Source organism: Oncorhynchus mykiss, chromosome 15, assembly GCF_013265735.2.
Source record: "Oncorhynchus mykiss isolate Arlee chromosome 15, USDA_OmykA_1.1, whole genome shotgun sequence".
NCBI lineage: Eukaryota > Metazoa > Chordata > Actinopteri > Salmoniformes > Salmonidae > Oncorhynchus > Oncorhynchus mykiss.
This window is the reverse complement of record NC_048579.1, coordinates 16,782,189-16,803,800: the sequence shown is the minus strand read 5'-3', so window position 1 is coordinate 16,803,800 and position 21,612 is coordinate 16,782,189. Positions and strand designations below refer to the sequence as shown.

At 42.0% G+C, this 21,612-nt stretch overlaps 1 protein-coding gene across 6 annotated transcripts in view; it reads left to right on the top strand.

Moving 5' to 3' along the window:
• LOC110489714 (dipeptidyl aminopeptidase-like protein 6) overlaps window positions 1–21,612 on the top strand; it is a 342,826-nt gene that overhangs the window by 259,092 nt on the left and 62,122 nt on the right. For all 6 annotated transcript variants that reach the window (XM_021562496.2, XM_021562499.2, XM_021562498.2 and 3 more), the window contains one exon: window positions 17,052–17,150. In XM_021562496.2, coding sequence (XP_021418171.1) covers window positions 17,052–17,150 — 99 coding nt within the window. The remainder of the gene's footprint in view (window positions 1–17,051; window positions 17,151–21,612) is intronic.

The following is a 21,612-nucleotide window of genomic DNA, read 5'->3' as shown; positions in this document are numbered from 1 at the left end:
AATATGTTCATTTGGATGTCAAATCCCATGTGGAACTGGCTAATCACATTGTTAATCACTAACACTCATTACCATGTAGAGCTGTTGTGTTCTTTTAATTACTTCTACTGGTGGAGTCTTTACAGTCAACATGTGGGCATGCTGTATTTCCTATCATAGTTTTATCTGGACTTTTCCAACCTTGATTTACCATCCTAAATTATACTCTAGTTTTTCAATATCCACCTCAATATTTTTCATCCGATGAATGGGCCCACCAAACCAACTGTATCAAAGATAAATGAGTTATGAGCATGAGTTATATAGCTTACCGTGAAAGGCATAAAGCACAGAAGACATTCAACCTTTCATTAGCACAATTCTCAATCCATAGTAGTTTACAGGTAACTGAATCTGTAGTGAACTACCCAGTGGTAGATTGAGTACAGTAGACCAACTTAAGCTGCAGTACTAGAGTACTGTACTGTACCAGATGCCAAAGGGTCTCGAACCTTGTCAGCACCTACTGTAGTTGGGAACTGTTCTCCTCCTCTCATATTTTAAGAGATGTATTTTTGAAACTGCTGTGAGGGGAAATGTAGAGGTGAAAGTGACAGGCTTCATGGAGTATCCGGGGATCGAACGCCGTCTGGGGCAATGTGTCTGGAGTTGGCAGTGCTAAACCATATTCTGGCACAAACTGCTCCCCTCTGCCTTTGCCTTTTCTAGTCTCAGACTCCCTCACACCCTCTGTCCATTTGGGTTGCCAGTACTGGCCTGCCTTCTGGAACAGAGGGGGACAGTGGGAGTCCGAAGGGGCTGTGGAGACTGGACAGGTGGCATATCCAGCTTGTATCCCTCCCTAAATCCTCCCCCGCCTCCCTCCCAACTCCTACAGTGTGCCCAAGCAGAACTCCCGTTTATGGTCCAAGTCTTTTCACAAACGGAATCCCACTGGGCTCTCATAGACTGCGCATTCCTGGGAGTTTGGAGGGCTATTTGATCAAATGGTATTATAAAAAATCCCTTGGTTAATAAAAAGAGGCTTTATGAAACTTAGTGGATTAATTAGGTATGCACAACAACCCAAAACAAATAGCAGATGATGGGGCTGAGTGATTCTGCTCTATTCTTCATCTGGCTTTCTCCAATTATTTAAAGTGATGCCTTGAGGACCAATACATTGCTTTGACTGAGTGTGGTGTATTTTTTAAGGATTACGTTTCTGAGATGGGAGTCCAATTCCCTGAACATACTGCACAACCTGTAGTCCAGCCCCTTGCTATTCTGAAACTATTCTGTACTGCTCATTGCAGTAAATAGTCATTTAAACAAGACAACTGATCCATCTGTACCCCAGAGTTACAGTAAAGGAGGATGAATGTGGTTATGCATTGAGATGGCAGGTCTTCTCCCACTCACGAACAGAAGTTTGTTGATACATGTTTCCCCGCCAAACATCAGGGTAAAAACACTGGCTCCTGACAAGCACATTGTTTTCACAACCTTAACTTCCCTCTTCACTCACAATGACAAGCTGCTCTCTTTTGTAACTAAGTCACAGATCGATCAGTACCACAGGGAGGGCACATGCTCGCTACGTCAATACAAGTGGGTCAAGGTTTCTCCACTGTCTTTCAGGGGTTGGAGTATTTATGTGACTGAGGAGTGACATGCTGACTGACTGACTACTGACTGGCTGACATGCTGACTGACTGGCTGACATTCTGACTGATTAACTGACATGCTGACAGCTCATTGAGATCGTCAGAGGAGAAAATAGACCCATCCAGTCATTGGAGCTGCTGCTCTTGTATACCTCTTGTCTCTGCCTCCAGCTCTTCCTGGGAAAGGCAGTTACTGGCCTAGAATAGGTACTTCTGTCACTGTACACTGACCCCTGCAATCATACAGAACTCAAGTGGCAGGCTGGCTAGAATTCCAAGAAAGTGTTATTTCTTGATGTTTGGAGGAGGAAAATACATGGGTTTTATGTGGTTTCAGTTGCCTTCTGTCTTCTTCTTTTATTTCCTGTTCATTTTTGGTCTATTATCTGTAAGAGATTACACGCGCAGTGATTGACGCTCATAATATATAATAATATAACTTTATCATATCATTTTTTTATATTAATATGGCTGCAGGTTATAGTTCCTGATAAAGGAAAGCTGATATGGCTTCTAGAGAATGTTTCCTTAACTCTTGTAACACAATTAGGGACTCAAATCTCAACAGACCTCCAGACTTAAGTAGATGCACACACAGACACACACACACTCACAAATGTACACACATTGACACACACAACATAAAATTTAAGTAACATTTTTACAAACATCCAATCCATGTACATTCCGCCACAGATGCAGTATGATTGGTTTACAGGGACCATATTGTGACTGCGCGTTGGTGTGTGTTAATAAGGCAATTTCTTCTGAAAACCCGGAGAGGGAACATGTGTGGCACAGAGTCTTGTGTTCAAATTAGGCGCGACAGGCGGCCACAACACGTTGGTTATGACTGCTTGCGTGGTGATCCTTTGAGAGGATTCATGTGTAGCTTGTCTCGGAACCTCCCGTGAGCTGTCTTGGTGAAGAAGGGACTGGCCTTGTTCAAATAATTCAGAAATGCATTCTTCCTCTCTACCTTCCTTGAAGTAATCACTGATTTTAATTGATTAAATTTGTCTCAGTAGGGGCCTCCCGAGTAGCACAGTGGTCTAAGGCACTGCATCGCAGTGCTAGCTGTGCCACTAGAGATCCTTGTACGAGTCCAGGCTCTGTCGCAGCCGGCCCGCAACCGGGAGACCCATGGGGCGGCACACAATTGGCCCAGCATCGTCCAGGTTAGGGGAGGGTTTGGCCGGCAGGGATGTTCTTGTCCCATCACACTCTAGCGACTCCTGTGGCGGGCCGGGCGCACTGCACGCTGACACGGTCGCCAGGTATACAATGTTTCCTCTGACACACTGGTGCGGCTGGCTTCTGGGTTAAGCGGGCATTGTGTCAAGAAGCAGTGCGGCTCGGCTGGATTGTGTTTCGGAGGACACACGGCTCTCGACCTTCGCCTCTCCTGAGTCTGTACGAGAGTTGCTACGATGAGAAAAAAAAGTGTCGGTAAGAGGGTGATAACCTTGCTTTCACCTATACAGTCACTTATAGATCTGTGTTTACCTCCAGGAAACAAGGGAGGAAAGACACATTTCTGAGCACGGACATGATCACCAAGGGAACAGTGAAAGATGTGACATAAGAGACTGTAGGAACAATTGTCCTCAGACCCAGCTCTCTCTGTGTGTGTGTGTGTGTGTGTGTGTGTGTGTGTGTGTGTGTGTGTGTGTGTGTGTGTGTGTGTGTAACTACATCATCTTTTCATTTGTGAAAGTATGCATGTGTTGAATGACCACGATGACAATTCATATTTATCTGTGTAAATGTTTATTGAGATGAGTCTTGTCCTGAAGGTGGAACTGAGCGATTTCCGCTAGACGGGCCATCTGCAAAGTCAAAATTGGCTATATTGTAAAAAATCTGGAAAACAAAAATGAACTTTTGGTTCTTAATTTAAGCTTATGCATTAGGGTTAGCAGTGTGTTTAGGATTAGGTTTCAAATCTGATTTTAGGAACACTGCAGAGTTGCTGTCACGCCCTGGCCATAGTCTTTTATTCTCTATTTTGGTTAGGCCAGGGTGTGACTAGGGTGGGCATTCTAGTTTCTTTATTTCTATGTTTTGGCCGGGTATGGTTCTCAATCAGGGACAGCTGTCTATCGTTGTCTCTGATTGGGAATCATACTTAGGCAGCCTTTTACCCACCTGTGTTTTGTGGGTAGTTGTTTTCTGTATAGTTTATGCATCTTACAGAACTGTTTCGTTTTTTTCACTTTGTTATTTTGTTCAAGTGTTTTGGTTAATAAAGAATCATGAACACTTACAACGCTGTGTTTTGGTCCGATCCTCATTACGACGTGAACCGTGACAGTTGCCTCCAGAACAAGATTCACCACGAAAAACACTAACCTTCTTCTCGGTGTTCCTTTTCCACCTCTCACCCTCCTACATTCCCATGCACACCTTCATGGCGCCACACTCACATCACTCTTGCACACGTCTTAAATAGCTATTAAGCTCCAGCACGCTTGTGAATTTAAGATGCAGAACATATTAATATTTATCTCATTGCAGGTAGGGAGGGGGTGGATGGTGGAGGAAAGATATGATTGAACCAGTAACGGAAAAAAACAAATCATATTTAATAGGCCATCCCCAACGGGTAGCCAGACCCCATGCTGGTTTCATCTCCTTCTTCATCTCTTCGCCTCATCTCTCCCCCAGCTCCGCACACGGCAGGGCTCCGGAGTTCGGCAGGCTAGCACAGATTCAAGACTAGAAAATAATTCTAACTGTCTTGGCCAAAAAAGGTTAGCATTTAGCGCCGAACGCCGTTACTTTAAAAACCCAGGGGATCAGCTTTAATGGATTTACTATTTTATCTTCAAATGCACTTTTCTCTGACTTTGCCTTTGGACACAATAAAGAAAGGTTGAGGTTTTCTGACCTAACATTGTTATCTGTTCTGAAGTAGTACTTCTATATAATAGAAGGGCAGAACAGATTGCTTCTATTATTGCAACCTGTGCGAGAGTGTCAAGTGATGGGGTTTGGTACTGAAAATATTACTTTGTCTCAGGTTGCTTCTAAACTTAGTGTCACTTCACTCAGCAATGAACTAACCTCAAAACTCTTGTTTGATTAAGTGAATTCTAAAAGCAATATTTGATGATTCCTTTAAACATTTAATTTGTCCTATGACCTTTCATATGCATTACGTTGGTCTTCATCAGATGTCCATGTCCTGCAGTAGAAGAGTCACTACTGTAAATATTCCCTCCAAGGTTTAGCTACAATTCCCTCATCTACAGACCACCTCCTTATTCTCGCCAAATGAGTGAATATCTTCGCTATGGAAATTAAAACAAATCGTTTATTGCATGAAGATTTTTTTTTTTCAGCCCTGATATGAATATCTGAAAAAGAGTTGCACGGCAGACGGAGAGCTCATGCGATCAGATCATATGATTTGAATTATGAGGAAATTAATCCGGCTACCCCAGACATCTAGTGTAAATACAACAGCCCATTGAACTGATCAGATCATCTATTGATCTTAACCAGAGCCTAGAGGGCTTTAGTCTTAATATTCATTTATTGAGAAGTATAGTACATCACCCTGACAGGACAGTGTACAGAGAAGTTGTGAAGATGTAATTGCAGATCACATTGTGTTGAAAATACTAATGTATTCCGTCTTGATTTGTCAGTGTTTTGAATAGCATTGTCACTGAAGGGAATAGATCTGGACGTGTCGCTAGTAACACCAATTGAGTTTTCCCCCATAAACCTTATTCACAGCTCCCCTTATTTGAGCGTGTATCTTCACCGCATGTGTTGTACAAAGGAAGGCTCAATGACGTCATATAAAGATACCATATAGAGGAATGCAGCACCCATTGGTGCTTCTTGTCCTCCAACATAGAGTTATTAACACTAGAGGAAAGATAGTTATGAACACTAGAGGGAAGATAGTTATGAACACTAGAGGAAAGATAGTTATGAACACTAGAGGAAAGATGGTTATGAATACTAGAGGAAAGAGTTATACACACTAGAGGACATATAGTTGTTATAAACACCAGTTGAAATGTAGCTATAAGCACTAGAGGAAAGATAGTTATAAACACTAGAGGAAAGATAGTTATAAACACTAGAGGAAAGATAGTTATAAACACTAGAGGAAAGATAGTTATAAACACCAGTCGAAATGTAGCTATAAGCACTAGAGGAAAGATGGTTAAAAACATTAGAGGAAAGAAACTACTACCTTATACACACAAGTGTAAAGGGATAAAGAATATGTACATAAAGATATGTGAATGAGTGATGGTACAGAACGGCATAGGCAAGATGCAGTAGATGGTATCGAGTACAGTATATACATATGAGATGAGTAATGTAGGGTATGTAAACAAAGTGGCATAGTTTAAAGTGGCTAGTGATACATGCATTACATAAAGATGCAGTAGATGATATAGGGTACAGTATATACATATACATATGAGATGAGTAATGTAGGGTATGTAAACATTATATTAAGTAGTATTGTTTAAAGTGGCTAGTGATATATTTTACATCAATTCCCATTATTAAAGTGGCTGGAGTTGAGTCAGTGTGTTGGCAGCAGCCACTCAATGTTAGTGGTGGCTGTTTAACAGTCTGATGGCCTTGAGATAGAAGCTGTTTTTCAGTCTCTCGGTCCCAGCTTTGATGCACCTGTACTGACCTCACCTTCTGGATGATAGCAGGGTGAACAGGCAGTGGCTCGGGTGGTTGTTGTCCTTGATGATCTTTATGGCCTTCCTGTGACATCGGGTGGTGTAGGTGTCCTGGAGGGCAGGTAGTTTGCCCCCGGTGATGCGTTGTGCGGACCTCACTACCCTCTGGAGAGCCTTACGGTTGTGGGCGGAGCAGTTGCCTCTGTTGAAGTTTGTGAGTGCTCCTGAGGTTGAAGAGGCGCTGCTGCGCCTTCTTCACGATGCTGTCTGTGTGGGTGGACCAATTCAGTTTGTCTGTGATGTGTACGCCGAGGAACTTAAAACTTACTACCCTCTCCACTGCTGTTCCATCGATGTGGATAGGGGGGTGTTCCCTCTGCTGTTTCCTGAAGTCCACAATCATCTCCTTAGTTTTGTTGACGTTGAGTGTGAGGTTGTTTTCCTGACACCACACTCCGAGGGCCCTCACCTCCTCCCTGTAGGCCGTCTCGTCGTTGTTGGTAATCAAGCCTACCACTGTTGTGTCGTCCGCAAACTTGATGATTGAGTTGGAGGCATGCTTGGCCACGCAGTCGTGGGTGAACAGGGAGTACAGGAGAGGGCTCAGAACGCACCCTTGTGGGGCCCCAGTGTTGAGGATCAGCGGGGTGGAGATGTTGTTACCTATCCTCACCACCTGGGGGCGGCCCTTCAGGAAGTCCAGTACCCAGCTGCACAGGGCGGGGTCGAGACCCAGGGTCTCGAGCTTGATGACGAGTTTGGAGGGTACTATGGTGTTAAATGCTGAGCTGTAGTCGATGAACAGCATTCTCACATAGGTATTCCTCTTGTCCAGATGGATTAGGGCAGTGTGCAGTGTGGTTGAGATTGCATCGTCTGTGGACCTATTTGGGCGGTAAGCAAATTGGAGTGGGTCTATGGTGTCAGGTAGGGTGGAGGTGATTTGGTCCTTGACTAGTCTCTCAAAGCACTTCATGATGACGGAAGTGAGTGCTACGGGGCGGTAGTCGTTTAGCTCAGTTACCTTAGCTTTCTTGGGAACAGGAACAATGGTGGCCCTCTTGAAGCATGTGGGAACAGCAGACTGGGATAGGGATTGATTGAATATGTCCGTAAACACACCAGCCAGCTGGTCTGCGCATGCTCTGAGGGCGCGGCTGGGGATGCAGCCTTGCGAGGGTTAACACAATTAAATGTTTTACTCACCTCGGCTGCAGTGAAGGAGAGTCCGCATGTTTTGGTTGCAGGCCGTGTCAGTGGCACTGTATTATCCTCAAAGCGGGCAAAAAAGTTATTTAGTCTGCCTGGGAGCAAGGCATCCTTGTCCGTGACTGGGCTGGTTTTCTTTTTGTAATCCGTGATTGACTGTAGACCCTGCCACATACCTCTTGTGTCTGAGCCGTTGAATTGCGATTCTACTTTGTCTCTATATTGATGCTTAGCTTGTTTGATTGCCCTGCAGAGGGAATAGCTACACTGTTTGTATTCGGTCATGTTTCCGGTCACCTTGCCCTGATTAAAAGCAGTGGTTCGTGCTTTCAGTTTCACGCGAATGCTGCCATCAATCCACGGTTTCTGGTTTGGGAATGTTTTAATCGTTGCTATGGGAACGACATCTTCAACGCACGTTCTAATGAACTCGCTCACCTAATCAGCGTATTCGTCAATGTTGTTGTCTGACGCAATACGAAACATATCCCAGTCCACGTGATGGAAGCAGTCTTGGAGTGTGGAATCAGATTGGTCGGACCAGCGTTGAACAGACCTCAGCGCGGGAGCTTCTTGTTTTAGTTTCTGTTTGTAGGCAGGGAGCAACAAAATGGAGTCGTGGTCAGCTTTTCCGAAAGGAGAGCGGGAGAGGGCCTTATATGCGTCGTGGAAGTTAGAATAGCAATTATCCAAGGTTTTGCCAGCCCTGGTTGCGCAATCGAAATGCTGATACAATTTAGGGAGTCTTGTTTTCAGATTAGCCTTGTTAAAATCCCCAGCTACAATGAATGCAGCTTCAGGATATGTGGTTTCCAGTTTACATAGAGTCAAATAAAGTTTGTTCAGGGCCATCGATGTGTCTGCTGGGGGGGAATATATACGGCTGTGATTATAATCGAAGAGAATTCCCTTGGTAGATAATGCGGTCGACATTTGATTGTGAGGATTTCTAAATCAGGTGAACAGAAGGACTTGAGTTCCTGTATGTTGTTCCTGTATGGTTGTTCCTTCCACGGGACGGTTGAGCTAACATAGGCTAATGCGATTAGCATGAGGTTGTAAGTAACAAGAACGTTTCCCAGGACATAGACCTATCTGATATTGGCAGAAAACTTACATTTGTGTTACAGTAGCTATTACAGTGAAATAATATCATGCTATTGTTTGAGGAGAGTGCACAGTTTTGAACATGAAAAGTTATTAATAAACAAATTAGGCACATTTGGGCAGTCTTGATGCAACATTTTGAACAGAAATACAATGTTTCATTGGATCAGTCTAAACCTTTGCATATACACTGCCTCCATCTAGTGACCAAAATCTAAATTGCAGCGGTGCTGGAATAATACATTATAGCCCCGCTGCAATAGCCCAAATGCAATTTTCTTGCATTTCAAAGATGATGGTACAAAAAATAATACAAAAGAATGGTTGTTTTTTTCTCTGTATTATCTTTTACCAGATATGTTGTGTTATATTCTCCTACATTCCTTTCACATTTCCACAGACTTCAAAGTGTTTCCTTTCAAATGGTATGAAGAATATGCATATCCTTGCTTCAGGGCCTGAGTTACAGGCAGTTAGATTTTGGTATGTCATTTTAGGCGAAAATTGAAAAAAAGGGGTGGCTCCTTAAGAGGTTTTAAATACACTAGAGGAAAGATAGTTAAAAACACTTGAGGAAAGATAGTTATAAAAACTAGAGGACAGATAGTTAAAAACACTAGAGGACAGATAGTTAAAAACACTAGAGGAAAGATAGTTATGAACACTAGAGGAAAGATAATTATAAACACTAGCGGAAAGATAGTTATAAACACTAAAGGAAAGATAGTTATAAACACATGTCATTTTGAGAAAATGGCAGATGAAGATAGGCTAATGCAATTAAAATGTACGTTCCATAAATATGACCATTTGTTTCACAGGAATTAAACTCTTGTTCATAAATTTTTATTTTATTTTTTTATTTCACCTTTATTTAACCAGGTAGGCAAGTTGAGAACAAGTTCTCATTTATAATTGCGACCTGGCCAAGATAAAGCAAAGCAGTTCGACACATACAACGACACAGAGTTACACATGGAGTAAAACAAACATACAGTCAATAATACAGTATAAACAAGTCTATATACGATGTGAGCAAATGAGGTGAGATAAGGGAGGTAAAGGCAAAAAGGCCATGGTGGCAAAGTAGATACAATGTAGCAAGTAAAACACTGGAATGGTAGATTTGCAATGGGAGAATGTGCAAAGTAGAAATAAAAATAATGGGGGTGCAAAGGAGCAAAATAAATAAATAAATAAATAAAATACAGTAGGGAAAGAGGTAGTTGTTTGGGCTAAATTATAGGTGGGCTATGTACAGGTGCAGTAATCTGTGAGCTGCTCTGACAGTTGGTGCTTAAAGCTAGTGAGGGAGATAAGTGTTTCCAGTTTCAGAGATTTTTGTAGTTCGTTCCAGTCATTGGCAGCAGAGAACTGGAAGGAGAGGTGGCCAAAGAAAGAATTGGTTTTGGGAGTGACTAGAGAGATATACCTGCTGGAGCGTGTGCTACAGGTGGGAGATGCAATGGTGACCAGCGAGCTGAGATAAGGGGGGACTTTACCTTGGAGGGTCTTGTAGATGACATGGAGCCAGTGGGTTTGGCGACGAGTATGAAGCGAGGGCCAGCCAACGAGAGTGTACAGGTCGCAATGGTGGGTAGTATATGGGGCTTTGGTGACAAAACGGATTGCACTGTGATAGACTGCATCCAATTTGTTGAGTAGGGTATTGGAGGCTATTTTGTAAATGACATCGCCAAAGTCGAGGATTGGTAGGATGGTCAGTTTTACAAGGGTATGTTTGGCAGCATGAGTGAAGGATGCTTTGTTGCGAAATAGGAAGCCAATTCTAGATTTAACTTTGGATTGGAGATGTTTGATATGGGTCTGGAAGGAGAGTTTACAGTCTAACCAGACACCTAAGTATTTGTAGTTGTCCACGTATTCTAAGTCGGAGCCGTCCAGAGTAGTGATGTTGGACAGGCGGGCAGGTGCAGGCAGCGATCGGTTGAAGAGCATGCATTTAGTTTTACTTGTATTTAAGAGCAATTGGAGGCCACGGAAGGAGAGTTGTATGGCATTGAAGCTTGCCTGGAGGGTTGTTAACACAGTATCCAAAGAAGGGCCAGTAGTATACAGAATGGTGTCGTCTGCATAGAGGTGGATCAGAGACTCACCAGCAGCAAGAGCGACCTCATTGATGTATACAGAGAAGAGAGTCGGTCCAAGAATTGAACCCTGTGGCACCCCCATAGAGACTGCCAGAGGTCCGGACAGCAGACCCTCCGATTTGACACACTGAACTCTATCAGAGAAGTAGTTGGTGAACCAGGCGAGGCAATCATTTGAGAAACCAAGGCTGTCAAGTCTGCCGATGAGGATGTGGTGATTGACAGAGTCGAAAGCCTTGGCCAGATCAATGAATACGGCTGCACAGTAATGTTTCTTATCGATGGTGGTTAAGATATCATTTAGGACCTTGAGCGTGGCTGAGGTGCACCCATGACCAGCTCTGAAACCCGATTGCATAGCAGAGAAGGTATGGTGAGATTCGAAATGGTCGGTAATCTGTTTGTTGACTTGGCTTTCGAAGACCTTAGAAAGGCATGGTAGGATAGATATAGGTCTGTAGCAGTTTGGGTCAAGAGTGTCACCCCCTTTGAAGAGGGGGATGACCGCAGCTGCTTTCCAATCTTTGGGAATCTCAGACGACATGAAAGAGAGGTTGAACAGGCTAGTAATAGGGGTGGCAACAATTTTGGCAGATAATTTTAGAAAGAAAGGGTCCAGATTGTCTAGCCCGGCTGATTTGTAGGGGTCCAGATTTTGCAGCTCATTCAGAACATCAGCTGAGCAGATTTGGGAGAAGGAGAAATGGGGAAGGCTTGGGCGAGTTGTTGTGGGGGGTGCAGTGCTGTTGACCGGGGTAGGAGTAGCCAGGTGGAAAGCATGGCCAGCCGTAGAAAAATGCTTATTGAAATTCTCAATTATGGTGGATTTATCAGTGGTGACAGTGTTTCCTATCTTCAGTGCAGTGGGCAGCTGGGAGGAGGTGTTCTTATTCTCCATGGACTTTACAGTGTCCCAGAACTTTTTTGAGTTAGTGTTGCAGGAAGCAAATTTCATGTTTATTTAAGATGGTTAGGAAGGCATTTTTAAAAAATATCCAGGCATCCTCTACTGACGGGATGAGATCAATATCCTTCCAGGATACCCCGGCCAGGTCGATTAGAAAGGCCTGCTCGCTGAAGTGTTTCAGGGAGCGTTTTACAGTGATGAGTGGAGGTCGTTTGACCGCTGACCCATTACGGATGCAGGCAATGAGGCAGTGATCGCTGAGATATTGGTTGAAAACAGCAGAAGTGTATTTAGAGGGCAAGTTGGTTAGGATGATATCTATGAGGGTGCCCGTGTTTAAGGCTTTGTGGAGGTACCTGGTAGGTTCATTGATAATTTGTGTGAGGTTGAGGGCATCAAGTTTAGATTGTAGGATGGCTGGGGTGTTAAGCATGTTCCAATTTAGGTCGCCTAGCAGCACAAGCTCTGAAGATAGATGGGGGGCAATCAGTTCACATATGGTGTCCAGAGCACAGCTGGGGGCAGAGGGTGGTCTATAGCAGGCGGCAACGGTGAGAGACTTGTTTTTAGAGAGGTGGATTTTTAAAAGTAGAAGTTCAAATTGTTTGGGTACAGACCTGGATAGTAGGACAGAACTCTGCAGACTATCTTTGCAGTAGATTGCAACACCGCCCCCTTTGGCAGTTCTATCTTGTCTGAAAATGTTGTAGTTTGGAATTAAAATGTCTGAATTGTTGGTGGTCTTCCTAAGCCAGGATTCAGACACAGCTAGAACATCCGGGTTGGCAGAGTGTGCTAAAGCAGTGAATAGAACAAACTTAGGGAGGAGGCTTCTAATGTTAACATGCATGAAACCAAGGCTATTACGGTTACAGAAGTCGTCAAAAGAGAGCGCCTGGGGAATAGGAGTGGAGCTAGGCACTGCAGGGCCTGGATTCACCTCTACATCGCCAGATGAACAGAGTAGTAGTAGAATAAGGGTGCGGCTAAAAGCAATAAGAATTGGTCGTTTAGAACGTCTGGAACAGAGAGTAAAAGGAGGTTTCTGGGGGCGATAAAATAGCATCAAGGTATAATGTACAGACAAAGGTAAGGTAGGATGTGAATACAGTGGAGGTAAACCTAGGTATTGAGTGATGAAGAGAGAGATATTGTCTCTAGAAACATCATTGAAACCAGGAGATGTCATTGCATGTGTGGGTGGTGGAACTAGTAGGTTGGATAAGGTATAATGAGCAGGACTAGAGGCTCTACAGTGAAATAAGACAATAAACACTAACCAGAACAGCAATGGACAAGGCATATTGACATGAAGGAGAGGCATGCTCAGTCGAGTGATCAAAAGGGTCCAGTGAGTGGAGAGGTTGGTTGGGGGTCACGGCGATTTAGACAGCTAAATCGGTAGCAAGCTTGCATAGGAGCAAGCTAGCATAAGATGGAGGTCTGTTATTAGCCAACTCTTGCGTTCCGTCAGTAGATTAGTGGGTTTCCGTGTGGTAGAGGGGATGAATCCAAATCACACAACAACAACAAAAATAAAAACAATAGATATAGTTATAGAGGCCCAAGAAGAAAAATAAATCAATAAATAAAAATAAAATAAAAATTGTCCGATTGTCTATTCAGATAGCAGCCGATAAGATAGCCAACGGCTAGCAGGCCGCAGATGAGCACCCAGGCAACGTTGCGCCGGAGGAGCCGGAAAGTTCCCTCGGGTAGACAACGTCCGCAGTCTAGCCGTGAAGGCCCGGTGGGGCTCCGCGTAGGCAGCAAAACGGGTCCGGATAGGTGACTGCAGCCCAGGAGTGATTGATGGAACTCTTCAGCTGGCTAGCTCCGGAACAATTGATGTTAGCTCCGGAATCGACGAAAGCCGGAACTCTTCAGCTGGCTAGCTCCGGAACAATTGATGTTAGCTCCGGAATCGACGAAAGCCGATAGTCACACGGATAGCAGCTAGCTAGCTGCGAGATCCAGGCATGGACGTCCAGAGCCAGCGGCCGAAATCCAGGGACATGGAGAGAAAAATTGGTCCGATATGTTCCGCTCCGAGCCGCGCTGCGCTGCACCGCGCCGTACAAAACTGGCGATAGATTCTCGAGCCAAAGGACAGCCGATGACCACAAACCGTGGTCAGCTGAGTACCAACGATTAGCCAGTAAATAAGCTAACTAGCTTCTGAACTAGCCCCTGAACCAGCTTCAGAGTAGCTTCTGGACCAGCTTCTGGCTAGCTCCCGGCTAGCTTCTGGCTAATTTCTGGCTAGCCTCTCGGAGGATCACAGATCTGAGGTAAATAATACTTTTTTATATAAATATAAATTGGTGAAACGGATTGCAGGAGAGTGTTCTGAAGATGAGTTTTTGGAAAATTAAAAATGTATGTGAAAAAAAAGTTGTAAATATATATATATACGGGACACGACAGGACGAGGACAAAAATACGTCTGAACTGCTATGCCATCTTGGGAGAGTGTGCATAAATCACTTCGAAACTGAAAAATAAACATCAAATCTACCTTTTACAAATACATTAGCATGTTTAATACATTTGTTTCAAGCAATAGAGCATATGCTTTGAATACTGGTCTGTTGGCCAAATATTCAGTTTTGGGCCAAATATTCAGTTTTGGGCAAATTCTCATATCACTTTACTCAATTTGTCACATACAAGAATTTTGTATGGCTGTTGAAATGTGCAGAACAGAAATAAGCTATGCCTGCCACAAATGTAAGGACCTCTTTGAGCTGTTGCTGGTGACGCTTTACTTTCTTGACTGTGTCATGGGACCTGTGCCCACGCTTGGCACACTCCATTGAAGCAGCATCAGCTATCACAACTCTCACAATCTCTGATTGCTCCAGTGTCACCAAAGTGCTATCAATCCACAATTTGTTCATCACATTTGTTATAGCAGTGGCTCCCTCATTGAATGTGGCTACTGCCATAGAGGCTGCTCCGTCAATGCGGCTTATGCCCATGAAGACAGTTTTGGGGCATCACGACCATATTACAGACATTTATTTGCATTCTGGGTTCCTCCGTGCTACATTCTTTTGAGGACGTTATCATTTGACATCCTATGATATACAGGTACCATTTTCTGTGCAACCTCAATATTGAAAAATGTATGGCCTCCAAGGTTTTTGTGACAGGGTGAATCTTTACCATTTTCTATGGCTCACTGGTACTAGCACCAATGCACACACCTATCCCGTAGTTGGAAGTGAATCCTTTCTTGAGCCAAGTGCCATCAAAGGATACATGAATGTCTATAATGGCATCCTCATCCTCCTTCAGAAACTCTGCTATGTCTGGGTCTATATCTGCGTATGCTCTTCTAATTATCTTTGCAGCGCTCTCCATTGACTGTAGCCCTCTCTGAATCTCTGCAACTAAAGTGGGGGGGAAAGTACTTATGTCTGTCGACATTACAGACATAACTGCAGGACTAAATATTAACATACGAGCATGTATTTACTTTATGTAAAGCTAATTTCTCACTTATCACATTTGGCTACAGCCCAATGAGACTGTAGGCCTATGTGAGTCTCATTGTATAGTTATGTTTTCCTGTCACTCTGTTTTATTAACTTTGAATACATTTGCTGGAGCAAGGAAATGAATATATTTACACAACAAGTCACCTGGCAATACTGGGCCACTCTCCCTTTTTATTTACCTGTCATTCTCCTCTCATGTCTCTGATATGAGCTGAGACGCAGGGAAGGAATCCCTAGGACTTTGCTTATTTTCTTTAGAGCTGCATAACCAAGTCCAAGTTTGTGGGCTAGAAGAACCATCCTCACATTTAAATCAAATACCACATCTCCCCTGGAGCACTCCTGCAGCCTGGATGAAATGTAAACACTCCTCCTAAATGCATCCCGATCACCTTCACAGTCTGCACATTCTATCATGACAGAATTACAGAATCACTGGTTGATGAAGTCTATGGTGATTTTCAGTCCAGTGTTTAGACACTTCAAATCATGTACAAGTTGTTTTTTTTGAGACGTGGAATAAAAGCCACTGCTGGCTGGCTGCTGTCTGGTTGATCGCTGCTAGTTGTCTTCTTCATTTCAACTAATTTGCGTCTCAATGCGCTGCTGCGGGCTACTTCCTTTTCCTGCTCTACCTGTACTGCCACTGCCTCGATCGGCGGATCAGGCACATTGTTTCTGTCATTCACTGCTTTTCTCGCATTGGCTAAGTGAGGTCGTCTATTTTTATGCACATACTGTAGGTATATTCTTCGAGATTTTCTCATTTACTCTCTCTTTACGTTGATTCTTTGCAGGAGATATTTTCAAACAGGGAAGTGCTGCGCAGCACGTGAGGCATTTTCACCAATCAGGTTGCCGGAAAGGGCCTTTAAATGCCAGTGACCAATCGGATGTCACGAAAAGACTCATCTTTCAGCACGAAGCACTACTTCTACAAAGGATATAGCCATGTATGGACTAGCTAACGATATGCTCCGGAAAAAAAGCTTTTGAATGATATACGATTTAACATGGAGAGTTTTAAAAATAGCGGTTGAAGTTCTACATGAAACATGCTATCAAGAACAACATTTATGTTAGGTGTAGTTGACGGAGTTGAGATAAAATTATACAAATAAAGTATTGTGCTTATAAACCCAGGGTCATTACAGTATTTCTATACATTATTGCCTATTTATTTGTACATTTTATGAAAGTAGGGAAGTTATGGTTGCAAAATATCCCAAAATTTGAAAATTGACCGATGGAAGCAAAATCACAATTTTTGCCTGTGGTGCCTGGCCTTAAAAACACTAGAGGAAAGATAGTTATCAACACTAGAGGAAAGATAGTTATAAACACTAGAGGAAAGATAGTTATAAACACTAGAGGAAAGATAGTTATAAAAACTAGAGGACAGATAGTTATAAACACTAGAGGAAAGATAGTTATAAACACTAGAGGAAAGATGGTTATAAACACTAGAGGAAAGATAGTTATAAACACTAGAGGAAAGATAGTTATAAACGCTAGAGGAAATATAGTTATAAAAACTAGAGGACAGATAGTTAAAAACACTAGAGGAAAGATGGGATGTAACCCCTTCTGGTTTGTATAACTTTATGTCCTCCACACAGTCGTCTCAGGCAGATAATGAGCTTGCTTGGCTTGAGGCCTGACCGTAAAAGCAGCATGTTAGGATACAACTGTTGTTTCTGGCCTCAAGCTCAGTACCAGTACTACCATCGAGTCACTGACACAAATAACCATATACTGACTTTCCCCCAAATGGCTTCTTCAGTTGTGCGTTGTGTTTCTGTAATTAATTCAAGTAAATATGCGTTCATTGTGAAATGACCCTCTGCTATTATTAATTATTATTAAAATGTATTTAAAATGTGTTTTCACTTGTTCCTTTGCAGGCGAGGATGACAGCTTGGCCCTCAAGGGGAAACTGACCGTGGGGGACATCTTCAGGAAGAACTTCAAGGTTCACGACCCTGAGGCCAAGTGGATCAACAGTGAGTACTCTATTGATGTCGTAGAGGGGTGGTCATGAGACATCCATATGGGTGATACGTCATGTATTCACTGTGGACATTCAAACAGGGTCATACATTTCCCACCAAAAGGTAAAGTTATGCTAATTAACCTGAGTTTAAGACACATATTGAATAATCTGTTGGGGTTGGCAGTCAAATAACTAAGGCAATTGTGACTATATAGTAGGAACTCTGTTTTCAGTTGGTTGATGTATAGGTTTAACTGAACATCAGGAAAGTTTCAACACGGAGTTCCATTGAATTGAATAGAACACTTCCACTTCCTACACTGCTAGCATCGATTTGGAATCATTATTGCAATGGTGTGAAAAACATTGATTGAGCCCTTTGTTCTACTAACAACACCTTCTGCACCAATGATCTCATTGCCCATCAGTGAATCAGCTCATCTTTAGATGTTAGCAAACACAATGTAATGAGTGTGTGTTGAATCAATGTCATGTGAAACGGCTCATCTCACTATCTTGATAGGGGTGGTTTTACCACTCTCAGATCAGTGAATCGAATACACCAGCTCATCTCTCAATGTTAACAACCATGCTGTAATAATGTATGCTACAGTGTTGAATCAACGTTAGTAAGGAGCTCTGTGCTCTGTTATATGGTGCTCTGTTATATAATACAGAGGGGTGATACTATGGGTGATCTGACCAACTCAAATTATTAAAAAGCAGATTTTTTTCAGTCAGTGTTGAACAGAGTTAGAGATTCCCAATGCATGTGCTCAGTCCTCTACCGACTGCCTAAAAGGGTTACATTAAATGGAACCAGTGTGTTTCTGAGACCACTTTCTCAGCCAAGCCTTAGATGACAGCAATTAGAACTAGCTGCGTGTGCCTGCGTGTGTGCGTGCCAGCCAGTGTGTAGGAGTCAGTATAGTCAAAAAAATGTCAAGGATTACAGGGGTTGACAGGACTTGCTCTATCCTCTTGTGTAAAACAGTGAAAGAGTGCGTGAAGTCTCCAGTCGATCACATGAAAGTGAAGTGTGTTTTCTAGTTTTAATTTAATTTTTGTAATTTTCTATTTTAGTTAACCTTTATTTAACGAGGCAAGTCAGTTAAGAACAAATTCTTATTTACAATGACGGCCTACCAAAGGGCAAAAGGCCTCCTGCGGGGATGGGGGCTGGGATTAAAATAAATACAATATAAATATAGGACAAAACACACATCACAACAAGATAGACAACTCTACACAAAGAGAGACCTAAGACAACACCATTGCAATGTTGCCTGTGAAAGAAAAGAAAACTTTGACTGCAAGACACATTATATTAACCAACTGCTGGTTTTAATAGAATGATCAGGGCCTGACTCCTAGAGGCACTTTACAGCCAAAGGATTAATGAAGCAACTTTGATATAACTCATGCCTAATGAAGCTGTCTTCTCCTATCAGCCAATAGTCTCGCCTAAAGAGGGTGCAGATGGGAGAGAGTACACTGAGTATGCCCAGGCCTGTTCAAGTACTGTACAACGCTTCCTTTCTTTATTCTTCCCTTCCCCGTCCTTGATATAATCACTGATCTGACACATTTTGGCGGTTGAGATCAAAAGCCTCTAAACATACTGCTTTCACCAATTCAGTACCATCTGATCATTAGTGACTGTCTTACACCCAGTGTTTTTTGGGACACATAAAATGGTTAACAAATCTATGAAAGTGAATGAGTTGCAGTAAACGGCAAAAAAAGTAGGCACTGTTTGGATGTTAACATCTTTGCTTCTTTAAAAGTCATTCTCCTCAGGAAATGTTCCTCATTGCATGAAACACCAAGCAATTAATACTATAGTATTTTCCTGTGTCAATAGAATGCTGCGTTCTGTCACTTTGATAAGCTGATTAATAATAGCCTCCATACGTCCTCCATACTGTAGCCTACGTGGCAAGCATGAAATGGGAGTCATCTTAAAGATATGCTTTTCTACTGTAGCTGTTTATGGTTGACAGACAGCAACCTGCCTGCAGAGAAAGTCTTCTTAGGGACCCTGTAGATGCAGCTGCCAAAGATGGAAAGAGACTAGAGGTTCATTATCGACTGATTATTTGATGTTCGTTAGCATGTCATATTCATTTAGCGATGTGCAGAACGCCGAGCATTCAGAACTTGCAATTATTAGCTTTCGATGACAGGTCTGGAATTTACATTTTTTGTAAACCTAATTTAACCTGGAATTATATATTTTTCGACATTGTTGAGCCATCAATCAATTTCCTGGGAGACATTTGTAATTTCACCTCTAGAATTTATAATGAGTCAATGAGTTTTGTTTATTTTGTTGCTGATAAGTCCAAATCCTTTTGGGGTATTTTATGGCAATATAAGCTGAGTTCATTATGAATTCAGACAGCACAAGATACTCATTGAATACCCCTGCGACCTTGTTTTATCACAATCTTTAACAGTAACCAGTGGTGTAAAGTACTTAAGTAAAATTACTTTCAAGTACCACTTAAGTCATTTTTTGGAGTGTCTTTTCTCTTTTTTTACTATTTTTGACAACTTTTACTTTAACTTCAGTACATTTGTAATGAAAATAATCTACTTTTTACTCCATACATTTTCCCTGACACCCAAAGTTACATTTTGAATGCTTAACAGGACAGGAAAATTGTCCGTTCACGCACTTATCAAGAGCACACCCCTGGTCATCCCTACTGCCGCTGATCTAGCAGCCTTACTAAACACAAGTTTATCCCAGTAATCTATAAAAGTAACCTTGTTTCATCACAATCTATTAATAGGTTGCACCTCCGTCACTCGGTTGCGTCATGCCATTGTTATGAACGTTCTCAATCCATCCTCTATCAGCGGCGCCATAGTGGTGCCCTAAAGTGGTGATAAGCCCAGTCATTCTGGACGGATGCTAACTAATGTTAAAATTACACTATATTGCCTGGAAATACAATGACATTGCCAAAGTAGTAAAATATTTAGTAGGAGACAACTTTTCCAGCATTATTATGTCGTCAAAATTACTTTAGACAGATGCCAATGTTGTCATTTGCTAGCAAAGTTAGTCAAAAATAGCCAGCAATGCTAACGTTAGCAAGCAAAAATCCTGTGGCCTCCCCTCAATCTTAGCTAGCTATCTAACGTTATACTGCATCTAAAGATAATCTGGTGACATCAAAATGACACAAGTTTTACCTACTAATTATATTTCCAAGCCACTGTAATGCACTTTTGATGAAATCTTCATCGACGATGCATTGACGATGCATTGAGTAGAATGCTCAGTCTGGCATCAGTCCAAAACGACGGTTCAAAACAATATTTTGACGAAACATGCAACCCATGGATAACAGTAACCTTGTTTCATCACAATCTATAACAGGAACCTTGTTTCATTACAATCTATAACAGGAACCTTGTTTCATCACAAACTATAACAGGAACCTTGTTTCATTACAATCTATAACAGGAACCTTGTTTCATCACAAACTATAACAGTAACCTTGTTTCATCACAATCTATATCAGGAACCTTGTTTCATTACAATCTATAACAGTAACCTTGTTTCATCACAATCTATAACAGGAACCTTGTTTCATTACAATCTATAACAGGAACCTTGTTTCATCACAAACTATAACAGTAACCTTGTTTCATCACAATCTATATCAGGAACCTTGTTTCATTACAATCTATAACAGTAACCTTGTTTCATTACAATCTATAACAGTAACCTTGTTTCATTACAATCTATAACAGTAACCTTGTTTCATCACAATCTATAACAGTAACCTTGTTTCATCACAAACTATAACAGGAACCTTGTTTCATCACAAACTATAACAGGAACCTTGTTTCATCACAATCTATAACAGGAACCTTGTTTCATCACAAACTATAACAGTAACCTTGTTTCATTACAATCTATAACAGTAACCTTGTTTCATCACAATCTATAACAGTAACCTTGTTTCATCACAATCTATAACAGGAACCTTGTTTCATTACAATCTATAACAGGAACCTTGTTTCATTACAATCTATAACAGGAACCTTGTTTCATCACAATCTATAACAGGAACCTTGTTTCATCACAATCTATAACAGGAACCTTGTTTCATCACAATCTATAACAGGAACCTTGTTTCATTACAATCTATATCAGGAACCTTGTTTCATCACAATCTATAACAGGAACCTTGTTTCATTACAATCTATAACAGGAACCTTGTTTCATTACAATCTATAACAGGAACCTTGTTTCATCACAATCTATAACAGGAACCTTGTTTCATCACAATCTATAACAGGAACCTTGTTTCATTACAATCTATAACAGGAACCTTGTTTCATTACAATCTATAACAGGAACCTTGTTTCATTACAATCTATAACAGGAACCTTGTTTCATCACAATCTATAACAGGAACCTTGTTTCATCACAATCTATAACAGGAACCTTG